Below are 13,884 nucleotides of genomic sequence, written 5' to 3'. Positions count from 1 at the left end.
TCATGATAATCATATGTAATACTCTAAATTTTAGGTCTACGAATTAAATAGTTTCAAGAGAACACTGATCATATTCGACGTATTAACAGAATTATAAAAAAGTTAAAGATTAAATAATACATATGGGCTACAAAATACAATCTTACTACAAGTTTTAAGAGAATATACATTTTTTTACAAATCTATCAGTGCATAAAAAGTGGCATGAAGCAGGTTTCACTGAACAAATTACATAACATAATTTACATCTTAATCCTCATTTGTCTGTGTTTAATAGTGAGAAATTTCAAAATTATAGCATGAAAGTGCTGCTACAGGTAGAGCACAGGCATAAATTATATGGTTGATTTCGATCAACAGTTTAGGGCTTTTGTTAACAGCAAGTTACGTAAAAGTTTAGGTGTAGTTAAAGCAATTCGAACACAAAATAGTACTAGTCTTAGTCAATTATATTACCACTCAATTTCTATAAGCAATTCAAACACAAAAGGGTATTAAATATTCATTTGCATTTTTTTAAAGAAACAGTTCAAGGTAATTAAGTTATTATTATAGAGATCAGAGATGTACAAGAGAACAGAGGTAACAGTAGCCTAAATTTACCTTTTGATCTATTTCTGAATGCGTTGTAGTTATCAAGTTGACTGCGAGAGAGAGGTGTATCTCTGGAATCCAAAACTAGTGTTTTTAAAGCACACAATGCATAAAAATCCTAGTCCTCAAAATGCTTTCGTAAGGATCTTTGTAATAAAGAACTCTATGTTTACTAAAATCTTAGGATGTTACTAAAACTATTCCTTTCCACTTGATAAAAACACTTTCATGAAGAAACTCCTAGTTACCAGGACATAAGCATACTATCTGAATTGAGAATCCTGAAGGATGTCACTTCCGTTCCAACTTTCATGTATGCAGGATTCTATTCATTCTATTCGTTCTAAACCCTTCTAGATTTTCTACGTTGCATTAGATTTGTAGTATATTCCTGAGAAATTACAAGTTGTACTGACCAAATATGAATCTTTAGATGCTGTACAGCAATCTGCAGAATATAGAAATCCTTTTTTGATTGCATTTGTGGATTATTAAAAAGCCTTTGATGGTGTACACCGGCCACTTTTGTAGAGAATCCTGTGTTATTATGGAATTTCTCTTAAATATGTAAATTTAATTAAGTCTGTTCAAGAGCATAGCACGTACAAACTTAATGTTATTGGAATCCTATCAAATGAATTTCCAATGAACAGACGAGTACTCCAAGAGAATGTATTGTCACCTATGTTGTTTACCTCCTCATGGAATAAAGCGTAGAACAGTTGGGAATGGCGCAGAAGGACTGGATTGGTGATAGGAAATTAGCTGATCAGGAGTATGCTGATGACGCTTCCTTATTAAAGAACACCACAGGATATACCGGTTGCTTACCAGAATGCATGAAATATCAACGGAGTTGTTCTGAAGATAAATAGAAGAAAGGCAGAGATGATGAGAATGGAATATACAATGAAAGGTGTAATATCTTTGCAAGGAGAAAGGACTAATGAGGTACAATCATTTAACTATCTAGGAACTATGATCTCTAATACAGGGTGTTTAAAATTGGAGTTCAATGAAAGATTGAAAGACAGCAAATCTGACGATGGCTTGCTTAAGTAAAATTTGGAAATCAAATTGCCTAACATTGCATATGAAAATTAGGTTAAATGTACATTTAGTGAGACCTTTTATAGTATGAACATGAGTCATGGCATGAAACAACATCCAAGAAATTTTGCAGATTTAAGAAAATTGCCCTCAAAAGGATATTGGGAGTTAAATGGCTGGACAGGATTAGAAATGAAACTGTAAGAGAAATTACTCAAGTGCCATATGTGGATGAGATCTTGGTGAGGGGTAGATGGAAAAGGTTTGGGTATGCTCTACCCACTCCCCATGAGAGATTAGTTCACCAAACTTTCAACTGAGCTCTACAAGGCACTAGAAGAATTGGAAGACCCAGGCCTAAATGGCTGAGGACTATGAAGCGTGAATTAGGAGAAGATGAATGGAGAAATATTGAATTAAAAGCTCAAGGTAGAGACGACAGGCGAAATCTAACTGAGGCTCTTTGCGTCAATAGGAATAGGATGAGATGATGATGATATACTTCTAAAATTTTACCATATTACACTCAATCACAATAGAAAAATCACTTCGATAAGTAAAATACCTGATATACAGTAACTATCAGATTATTGTTTAGAGTCACACACACTAATATACATACATATCATATATATATATATATATATATATATATATATATATATATATATATATATATATATATATATATATATGTATATATATAGACATATATATATACACACACACACACACACACACACACACATATATATATATATATATATATATATATATATATATATAGACATATATATACACACACACATATATATATATATATATATGTATATATACATATATATGTACATATATATATGTATATATATATATATATATATACACACACATATATATATATATATATATATATATATATATATATATATATATCATCCTCATCATCATTATCACTCAGTGCTAGTCCACTGCAGGACAAAGGCTTCAGACATGTCCTTCTACTCACATCAGTTCATAGTCTTTTAAAGCTAGCCTATACCCAAGAATATTTCTTAGTTCTGACATCCATCGTTTTCCCTTCCTTCCACTACTTCTTTTTTAATCTCTTGGGACCTATTATGCTATTTTAGTCCATCTGTTATCTGTCATTCTCATTATATGTCCTGCCCATGTCCAATTTTTTTTTCTTACATGTTAGAATAACCTCTACTTTAGTTTTGCTCTCGTATACATTTTGCTCTTTTTCTGTCTCTTCTTGATATTTCCATCATTGCTCTTTCCATAGCTCTTTAAGTTGTAACTAGCCTACGTTCTAAGGCTTTGGTAACGCTCCAAGTTTCTGACATTAGTTAATACTGGCAGGACCATCTCATTAAATACTTTTCTTTTTAGAGAAAGTGGCATTTTACATTTCATAATCACATTTCGTTTACCAAAAGCTCGCCATCCTATGCTTATTCTTTTAATTTCTGCCTCATGTCATGGGAAAACACTTACTCTCTGTTCTAAGTTTGTATTTTTATTAGCAACCTCTAGAGATTCTTCCAATCATAACCCTTATTATTTCTCTCTCTGCAATTTCTTTGGACATCATATTAGTTTAACTCCAATTCATGTTCATTCTTACATTTCTGATTTCTGTATTCAAATCTTCTGTCATCTTTTGCAATTCAACTCATGTTCATGATTCATTAAACCGAACTATGTCATCTGCAAATCTTAAGTTTTTAAGGTAGTCTGAATTAGCATCAATTACTAAAATTTCCAAATCTGAATTCTTAAAATCTTCTTTTAACCTTGATGTGAATAAATTAAGAGATATGTGATCTCCCAGTCTAACTCCCTTCTCAACTGAAATTTTCTCCCTATTTTTATATAGTTTCAGGATTTCTGTACTTTGCGTTTAGATATCTTGAATTTTTCTAACACAAGATTCATCTAATCCTTGTCATTAAAAGGCTTTCACTTCTGCTGAGGTTTTGACCGAATCAAACGCTTTCTCATAGTCTATAAATGCCATACATTGCGGATTGTCATACTTTGTCGATTTTTTCACTAGCTGGTTAATGAAAGGGCATGGATATTGACAGTTGTTGGATACCCGCTTCTAAAGCATATCTGTTCTGTTGATTTATTAAAGTCTTTCTATTCGGCCTAATATGATCTTTTTAGGTTTATAATTTAGTCCTTCGTCCTTTCCACATCTCAAGATGACTGTTCATCAATGTCCCAGGTCAGGAAACCATCAAAATAAGTTTAAGAGAATTGTTGAAATAGAACCCCCACAAAGAACTCTTTCGACAAGTAGACAAAGTGGCAATTGGAGCCCTACATAGAGTTCTAGTTGCCAACATGTAGGCCTACATGACTGGTGTGGGAGATAGAACATTTAGGTGTTACAAGAAGCCTAAAATCTATACAAATTATGTGGTTGATATCTTCATCACAGTTAAAAGACCTGATAAACCTGAGAAGCTTGCCAGTGCTTTAAAAGCTAGCTTCACAATCAATGCTAGCAAGAAAAATACTCTTTCCTTGATATTTTTGTTGAATAACAACAAACCCGGTATGCCACACGAGTCTTCACAAAATCCATGAATGTTGGCCGGTGTCTCAATGCATGGGGAATCTGTCCAGAGTCCAGACTCATACAAGAGCTCAGACATGGGTGTTTATATCAGGAGGGCCTTCTCCCACTGCTGTATTTGGAAAGCTGTCCATGAAGAATTGGAAGATATGAGACAGATATTAATGAGCAAGAGGTATCCCAGCAACCTCACATAGGAAATAATGCAGAAAAGAATGGGAATAATTTTGCTTATAGGCCTAGGTCTCAAACAAACACAACAAAGATATAATTCTCTATCACAATATGGACTACAGAACAGTCTGTAAACAAGACAAGAACTAGATGTCCTTAGTTAGAAACTTCGCCTAAGGCCTAAAACCAAAGGCACAATTTAGAAATGTGTTGCAGAGAGTCTACAGCAAGCGCAACTTAGTATCTGCTCTTGTGATGAAATTAAGTCTTGCCCCTCAGAGAAACGAAGGATTCTAAGAAAAATGTAGTTTACAAATTTGAATAGCCGGAAGCAGAGTATAAGCCTCTTCATTAATAAAACAATGATAACCCTTAGGATGAGACTTGAAGAGCATTATTATTATTATTATTATTATTATTATTATTATTATTATTATTAACCTAGAACCCTAGTTGGAAAAACAGGATACAATCATCCCAAGGGCTCCAATAGGGAAAATACACCAGTGAGTAAAGAATATTATTAGAATATATATATGAGAAGTAATGAATAAAGAATATAAGGTATCTTGAAATCAATAACCATGTTAAAAAAGACATGTCATAATTATATAAATTTTGAAGAGAGACTCGTGATAGTCTGTTCAACATAAAACATTCACCGCAAATTTTTACTTCTGAAGTTCCAGCGAAACAAATGCCTGAATAGGTAATAGTTGGAATACAACTTCTAAAATACTGCGAAGAATTAAGCCATATGATGAACAAGACAAACTTGTTAGAATTAACTGCATATCAAGTACTACGTATAGGATGGTGCAATATGGGAAGATCTGAATGCAATGGATGGTCAGAATTACGAAACTGAATGATGGTGTCTGAGTTTAATACTAAGATTTGGAATAAAGAAAATTAATATACAGCAAGTTTTGTCTAACAAATGAAGATGAGAGTCAGCAGCTGAAGACCGGTCAAGAGACTGGGAATTATGGAAATTGGGCAGCAATCTGCAAGGCTAAAACTACCACAAACACATTTACCTAATGGACTAACATTATCAATTCTTCAAGTAGCCTACACCTCCATAAGCATCAAGGTCTGTCAAGAATGTTTTAATTTCACAGACTGAAAAGCTTAACTAAATAGTCTAGCCTTAGTAAAACAGGAATAAGGAAGATTGAGCTTCTTATTACTCTACTTACTGTCAAACATATCAGCCAAAATTATTGCCTTTCCGTTGGACAGTGAATGAGAGGCATCTGGTCTAGCCTACATCAAAGAGTGAAGTTTGAAGGGTAGCCCACCAATTATGTTTCAAAGGTTGTACAGGAAAGGGTTTCTTTTATGGTTAAATTATATTCCTTTTCAGTTGAAGCATAAACTCTCTGAGAAACAGCTCTTAGCTGAGTATAATCATTCCAAGTCATATCTAATCTGTTACTCTTCCAAGGACAAAAGGCCTCCTGCTTCTCAAAATAAGCTCATCTACAATAATCATTAAATCGGGTTTTGTCTTTCACTCGGTATTTTAACACACGTAAAAGGATATGCCTATCAATTATGTTGAAAGATTCTCATTCAAGAGACCAACAATTGTGACAAATTTAAATGCAAAAGATCACCCAAAATGCCAATGTAGTCTGCTTGAGGTTTATATATATATATATATATATATATATATATATATATATATATATATATATATATATATATATATATATATATATATATATATATATATATATATATATATATATATATATATATATCTTACATGAGTATAACCCATCAGAGACAGGCTAATCAGTCTTTACTACTAATGAAATTAAGGCATGATCAGACATCCTAACTGGAGAACCAACCTTGTTATGACACCAGGGAAGTCATGGTATACTAGGTCCAAACAATTACCAAACCTGTGAGTAGCTTCACTTATGAAGAGATCGCAGCCTGGCTCAGAAGCAGTCAGAAGCTAATTGCATCTTAGCCATACCTATAACAGGACATTTGAAGACAGACTCATCACCCCCCACCTCCTTCCCCTCCCCGCTTGCCTCCCTCACGCCAATCACGGCTTTCCTCAGAAGTAAAGTGTGAGTTAATTCGTCAATATGTTACTGTTATCTATTTTGAATTATTAAATTGTATTTTGTATGTGAGAGGTTACAATTTGTTCTTTAAACAACATTACAAATCTTTAAAGAGGAGTATATATGACTAATTACGTAGAACGCACCAAGTGAATTTCGTTTATTTTTTCATTGAAATTTTGTTTTGGTTTAATAGTATTTTGTGTTCACTCCCAGAATGGATTAAACTCATTAAAGAAGGATCGGTTTTAGTGTTTTTCATGAAATGTAACAAATGTCTGCTTATCAGTTTGTGATAGCAGAACAGTTTTAGTTTCATTTTAGTTATTCAAGAAGTCCCAATACTGTAGCTCTTAAATCGTATTACATACATTTGTACACTTTTTTCTGTAGTATTTCATAGATTTCAGGGGATTATATATATACAGTATATATATATATATATATATATATATATATATATATATATGCATATATATATATATATATATATATATATATATATATATATATATATATATATATGCTTTTCTTTCGTACTGTCGTGAATCCCAGACCATCACTTATTCTAGGAAAACATATTCATAGCAATCTCTTTGCTGGGTTTTATCGTTCTGAAAACACAGTTTAAGTAGTTCTGTAACTGTAAGAATTGAGTAAATTTGAGTCAGTGAGAAGTCTGAAGAATTCAATTGGTTTTTGGACAACTGAATCAACGTTATATTTGATATATATAAAGAAATTTTTGGAACACACATCACATAAATTCAATGACGGTTATCACTTCGAATTATAATAATCACCATGTATTGTGTTCACCATCCAGTTCACCTATTAAACAGAGTCTCTACTTTGTTATTTTAGGAGCCATGGGCATCTTACTGTGTAGAACCTCCTTGTGGGCAGCTGAACCTCGCCAACCCAAAGATGTATGACGTATTAGGAGAGATTTATTCAGAATTTGTCAATCTCTTTGGTCCAATTGATCTCTTCCATTTTGGAGGTGATGAGGTTAGTTGAGAGTAACTCTTATTATTATAATCGCATCCATTGTCTATTATGATGAATCTTTATGTGCTATTTATAACTAGGGTAATATAAAAAGAGTAAATAAATAACCATGAATATCATTGAGACATGTGTTTCCCAGGTAAACCTCAACTGCTGGAATACAACGGAAGAGATCGTGAACTGGATGATTGAAAATGATTTTGGTCTTTCTGAAGACTCCTACTATGACCAGTGGGGAGTCTTCCAGGCACGGGCCCTCCAACTACTCACGACGGCCAATGGAGACCAAAAGGTTCCAGGTATTCTATGGACTTCCCACTTAACAGAGGCTGGTCGAATAGAAAAATACCTCCCGACCGACGATTATATCATTCAGATTTGGACGGAAGAAACTGATCCGGTCATTGGTGAGCTCTTGGACAAGAACTACAGGGTTATCTTCAGCAATTATGACCACTGGTACCTGGACTGTGGATTTAGTGCTTGGGTTGGCGAGGGAAATAACTGGTGCAGTCCTTATAAGGGTTGGCAGACAGTATATGACAATAATCCGATAGAAATTGCATCAAGGTATTCAACCACCTTCGACCCAGCTCTCATTCTAGGTGGTGAGGCGGCGCTTTGGACTGAGCAAGCTGATGGCGAAGCTCTTGATTCAAGGGTAAGAAAGATCAATAGCCTTTTATTTGTTTTTCCTGGCTCTCTTGATACTTGAATAGACTTTTCTCTGATATATAAAAGGAAAAAGGAATAGACACTTATTCAGTGACATCTTTTTTTATATATATTCTCTCTCTCTCTCTCTCTCTCTCTCTCTCTCTCTCTCTCTCTCTCTCTCTCTCTCTCTATATATATATATATATATATATATGTGTGTGTGTGTGTATATCTACACACACATACTGTATATATATATATATATATATATATATATATATATATATATATATATATATATATATGATAAATTTTGCACATTTAGACGTGTTTTTCATATTCAAATAAGCCATATATATTTTTGATACATTAATGTCTGGATTCTCTTAACGACCTCGGGATCAGAGCCCCAGGCGAAATCACACAAAGACAAGAGCTTGGGTCCGGCCGGGAATCGAACCCTGGTCGGTAAGCTTGTATAGACAGTGACTATCCCGAGGTCGTTAAGAGAATCCAGACATTAATGTATCAAAAATATATATGGCTTATTTGAATATATATATATATATATATATATATATATATATATATATATATATATATATATATATATATACATATCAACAATACGACTTCTAACGCCTCCTAAAATCTGTGATGTCTAAATAAAAAAAACCTGTCAAATGGAAATTCCATTGTATCTCAACCAAAAATGCAGTAATGATTTTCTCTTTTAAATTAGTAAATGAATTCAGGTAACATATTTCAAAACCTGGAGTAATTATCAAAAAGCAATCCCTCTTTACATTATAGCATTTAAAAAATCTTTATACGACAACATCTGAGATTCCATAGCCTTTCATTAAGAAAATATAAGAATGCCTATAGCATCTTTTTAGCCAGATACGTGGTGGAAGGAACCACATTTTCAAGGAAAAGATTATCTGCTGTTTTGAAAATTTAAAACAATTATCTAGCTATCTATCTATTTATACATACATACATATATATATATATATATATATATATATATATATATATATATATATATATATATATATATATATATATATATATATATATATATATATATATATATATATTATTACGACTAGCGAATTACGTAAATTCCAGAGCTCCCAAACACACCTTTATATTACATAATCTGATACACAAGCGAATACCTCCGAGCTCTGAGAATATCTAAAGGTCTCTTTACATTATACTCTAAACAAAACTGGGTGATTACTTTACTTTTAACGGGAACTATTCTAAAACCAACCTCTTATTTCGGTTCTAAGACAGGGTTACGAGCAAGTTACTGGATCAATTATTGGTAATTGGAATAATATACATTTTACAAAGATATATATATTTTATAATAATAATAATTCAGCAGCAATGCCACAAATATATCACTCGAAATTTAAATCTGAACTAGACCTTAGACTAAAGTTATGGGGTCCTTTAACTGGCCAGGCAGTACTACATTGGATCTTCTCTCTGGTTACGATTCACTTTCCTTTGTCTACACATACACAGAATAGTTTGACCTATTCTTTACATATTCTCCTCCGTCCTCATACAACTGACAACACTGAAATTACAAAACGAGTCTTCTTCACCCAAGGGGTTAATTACTGCTCTGTAATTGCTCAGTGGCTGCTTTCCTCTTCGTAAGGGTAGAAGACTCGTCAGCTATGGTAAGCAGCTCTTCTAGGAGAATGACACTCCAAAATCAAACCATTGTTCTCTACTCTTGGGTAGTGCCATAGCCTCTTGTACCATGGTCTTCCACTGTCTTGGGTTAGAGTTTTCTTGCTTGAGGGTACACTCGAGCACACTATTCTTGCTGGTTTCTCTTCCTCTTGTTTTGTTAAAGTTTTTATAGTTTATATAGGAATCATTTATTTTAATGTTGTTACTGTTCTTAAAATATTTTTTCCTTATTTCCTTTCCTCACTGGACTTTTTTCCCTGTTGGGACCCTTGGGCTTATAGCATCCTGCTCTCCCAACTAGGGTTGTAGATTAACAAGTAATAATAATAATAATAATAATAAAACAACATGACACTTGAAAAAGTATGCAATCACTTGTTTCACTAGGAATTAATTTTTGAAAATATGTGATTTTGACAATTAATGAAAAAATTTGATACTTTAACACTATAGAAAATGTAAATCAAATTTACACTTACATATACGTAACTGTTACTCTTACGTTCTTTGGGCTCACATAAGGTTACAGAACGGTTAAGCAAGAATAAATGCTCTTCACTGTTTTAATAAATCATACAGGGCCAGGCTCAATAAATCAATAATTTTACATTATAAACTGTACTCACATATTCCCTTCACTTCTTTCAAAATAAAAAATTACCAAACGTATTAACAAACATTATACGCTATACATGTTTCAGAGAAAACACTATTCATGTTTGAGAGGAAAACTATGGCTGAAGAGGTGCTGCTGAGAGGATATGCTTCTGCATATCCTCTCAGCTCTTGTGGAATGTCAGGCTATAGGGCCCTTGTATGTCATCCACATACACTCTGAAACCTTTCAGTTCAGCATTCTCGAAGTGTGGGGGCATGGCCTGGACGGCCTCTCACGACGTCAGGTTACCAACCCTCTCAGCTAACTCCACCAACCTCCTCTCATAACATTAAAAAAAAAAGAATTTTTAGTCTAAAACCTTCATGCAACCTCCAACCACGTGGAAATATGGTACAATCCCTAGCGTTTGTCATACAGCATACCCTTTAAAAAGTTTACATAAGACTTCGAAACAAAAATACGTGAGATAAAAATTTAATTCTTTAAAATAACGTAAATTTACATATAAGGAATTGAATGAAAATACAAGCAAATGAATGACGACATTCTTATGTAATTTACATACTCATACTTAATCCCACATGAGTGGAACACACTTTTCGAGCTGGCAATACATCTCTTAAATACACAAATGAAATACGTGAATAAAACAATCTAGTCTTATGTTAGACCAGCTTCGTAAGAATATATACATACATATATATATATATATATATATATATATATATATATATATATATATATATATATATATATACATATATATATATATATATATATATATATATATATATATATATATGTATATACATATATATACATATATATATATATATATAAAATATATATATATATATATATATATATATATATATATATATATATATTCATATATATATATATATATATATATATATATATATATATATATATATATATATATATGTATGTATGTATATATATACACATATATATATACGTATATATGTATTTATACATACATATATATATATATATATATATATATATATATATATATATATATATATATATATATATATATATCATCTCCTCCTACTACTGCTGATACAAAAAGCCATGGTTAAATTTGCCAGTCATCCTTATCTTGAGCTTTTAATTCAATACTCTCCATTCACCATATCCTACTTTACGCTACAGTTTTCGGCCATGTAGGCCTGGGTCTTCCAAGTCTTCTAGTGCCATTTGGAGCCCAGTTAAACTTTTGGTGAACTAATCTCATCCAAATATGGCACTCGAATAATCTCTCATAGTTTCATTTATAATACAGTCCTGCCATTTAACTCCCAATATTAGAGCTTTGGTCTCAAATCTACAAAATCTTTTTGAAATAGTTTCAATGTCATACCACGAATCATGTCCATACAGTAACAATGCTCTCACTAAACTGGTATATAGCTCGACTTTTGTATGTAATTTCAGGAGATTTGATTTCCAAATAATACTTAACATAGCCATTGTCTGATTTACTTTTTTTAATCTTTCCCTAAACTCTAATTCTAAAGGCCCTGTTTTGGAGATCATAGTTCCTAAATACTTAAATGATTCTACCTCATTGCATGTAGTAGGTTGGCCAGGGCACCAGCCGCCCGTTGAGATACTACCGCTAGAGAGTTATAGGGTCCTTTGACTGGCCAGACAGTACTACAGTGAATCCTTCTTTCTGGTTACGGTTCTTTCCCTTTGCCTACACATACACCGAATAGTCTGGCCTATTCTTTACATATTCTCCTCTGTCCTCATACAACTGACAACACTGTGATTACCAAACAATTCTTCTTCACCCAAGGGGTTAACTACTGGACTGTAATTGTTCAGTGGCTACTCTCCTCTTGGTAAGGGTAGAAGAGACGCTTTAGCTATGGTAAGCAGCTCTTCTAGGAAAAGGACACTCCAAAATTAAATCATTGTTCTCTAATGTTGGGTAGTGTCATAGCCTCTGTACCATGGTCTTCCACTGTCTTTGGGTAGAGTTCTCTTGCTTGAGGGTACACTCGGGCACTATTCTTTCTAATTTTTCTTCCCCTTGTTCTGTTAAAGTATTTATAGTTTATTTAGGAAATATCTATTTTAGTGTTGTTACTGCTTTTGAAATATTTTATTTCCCCTTGTTTCCTTTCCTCACTGGACTTTTTTCCTTGTTGGGGCCCTTGGGCTTATAGCATCCTGCTCTCCCAACTAGGGTTGTAGATTAGCAAGTAATAATATTAATAATCCTTTCTCCTTCCAATGACATTTCATCTTACACTGCATACTCCGTTCTCATCATCTCTGTCTTCTTTCTATTTATCTTAAGCCTAACCTTGTGTGATATTTCATTCATTCTGGTAAGTATGCTTTGCAGTCCTGTGGTGATCTGCTAATAAGAACAATGTCATCAGCTTACTTTAAGTCAGCTAATATCCTTTTAACAATATAATCCAATCCTTCTCCATCATCTCCCACTGTTCTATGGATTACAAAATCCATGAAGAGGCTAAACAACATAGTGACAATGCATTCCCTTAGAATACCCCACTGTTCACTGGAAATTCAGTTGATAGGACTCCAATAACGTTAACTTTGCACTTGCTATGCTCACGAACAGACTTAATTCAAATTCTCATATTTTAGAGGAACTCCATAATAACACAGGACTCCCACAAAACTGGCAGACGCACACTATCAAAGCTTTTTTAGTTCACAAATGCTAACAAAAGTGGATTTCTATGTTCTACACATTGCTATACCACATATCTTGAAAGGAAAATTAGGTCAGTACAATTTTTACCTTTTCTAAATGCTTTTCATCAATCTTTCTCTCGTGTCACTTTAGAATGATCATATATATTTTCATGACAACTGACGTACGTGTGATGCCTCTATAATTATTGCAATCAATCAGAGCTCTTCTTTTATTGCCATTGTCACTAACACTCCTAGCTCCCATCACGCCAGATTTTACAAAATGATCTTGTAAGCATTCTGGGACACACTTCAATTTTGGCCAACATCATCTTAGTTTTTGCATCGTATCCAGGGCTTTCCATCTCTTGAGTTATTCTAATGATATTTTCGACTTCAAACACACTGAATTCATTCATGGGCACATCAAGGCTTTCCCCAGCTTCAGGTATATCAATAAAATTATTCCCTTCATATCTCCTACTCATGATGTCACTAAAGCGTACCATCCAATATTCCCTTTCTTCATCTTCTGAAGTTATAACAGATCCATCTTTCTTTTAGATGAGTATATGCTACTTCTTCTTTGCCCCAATAGAGATTTCATGAATAATTCTATAATCAAATCTTACACTATAGCCACACTATGAATAAGTAGCTTTGTCAGCGTCATCTGATTT

General features: G+C 33.1%; 1 protein-coding gene across 2 annotated transcripts in view; it reads left to right on the top strand.

The window, feature by feature from the left end:
- LOC137654608 (chitooligosaccharidolytic beta-N-acetylglucosaminidase-like) overlaps positions 1-13,884 on the top strand; it is a 49,491-nt gene that overhangs the window by 29,813 nt on the left and 5,794 nt on the right. For both annotated transcript variants that reach the window (XM_068388397.1, XM_068388398.1), the window contains exons 4-5: positions 7,360-7,506; positions 7,646-8,167. In XM_068388397.1, coding sequence (XP_068244498.1) covers positions 7,360-7,506; positions 7,646-8,167 — 669 coding nt within the window. The remainder of the gene's footprint in view (positions 1-7,359; positions 7,507-7,645; positions 8,168-13,884) is intronic.

Source organism: Palaemon carinicauda, chromosome 15 (genome assembly GCF_036898095.1).
Source record: "Palaemon carinicauda isolate YSFRI2023 chromosome 15, ASM3689809v2, whole genome shotgun sequence".
Classification (NCBI taxonomy): domain Eukaryota; kingdom Metazoa; phylum Arthropoda; class Malacostraca; order Decapoda; family Palaemonidae; genus Palaemon; species Palaemon carinicauda.
Note: the sequence above shows the minus strand (reverse complement) of the source record. Positions and strands in the feature narration are given on the sequence as shown.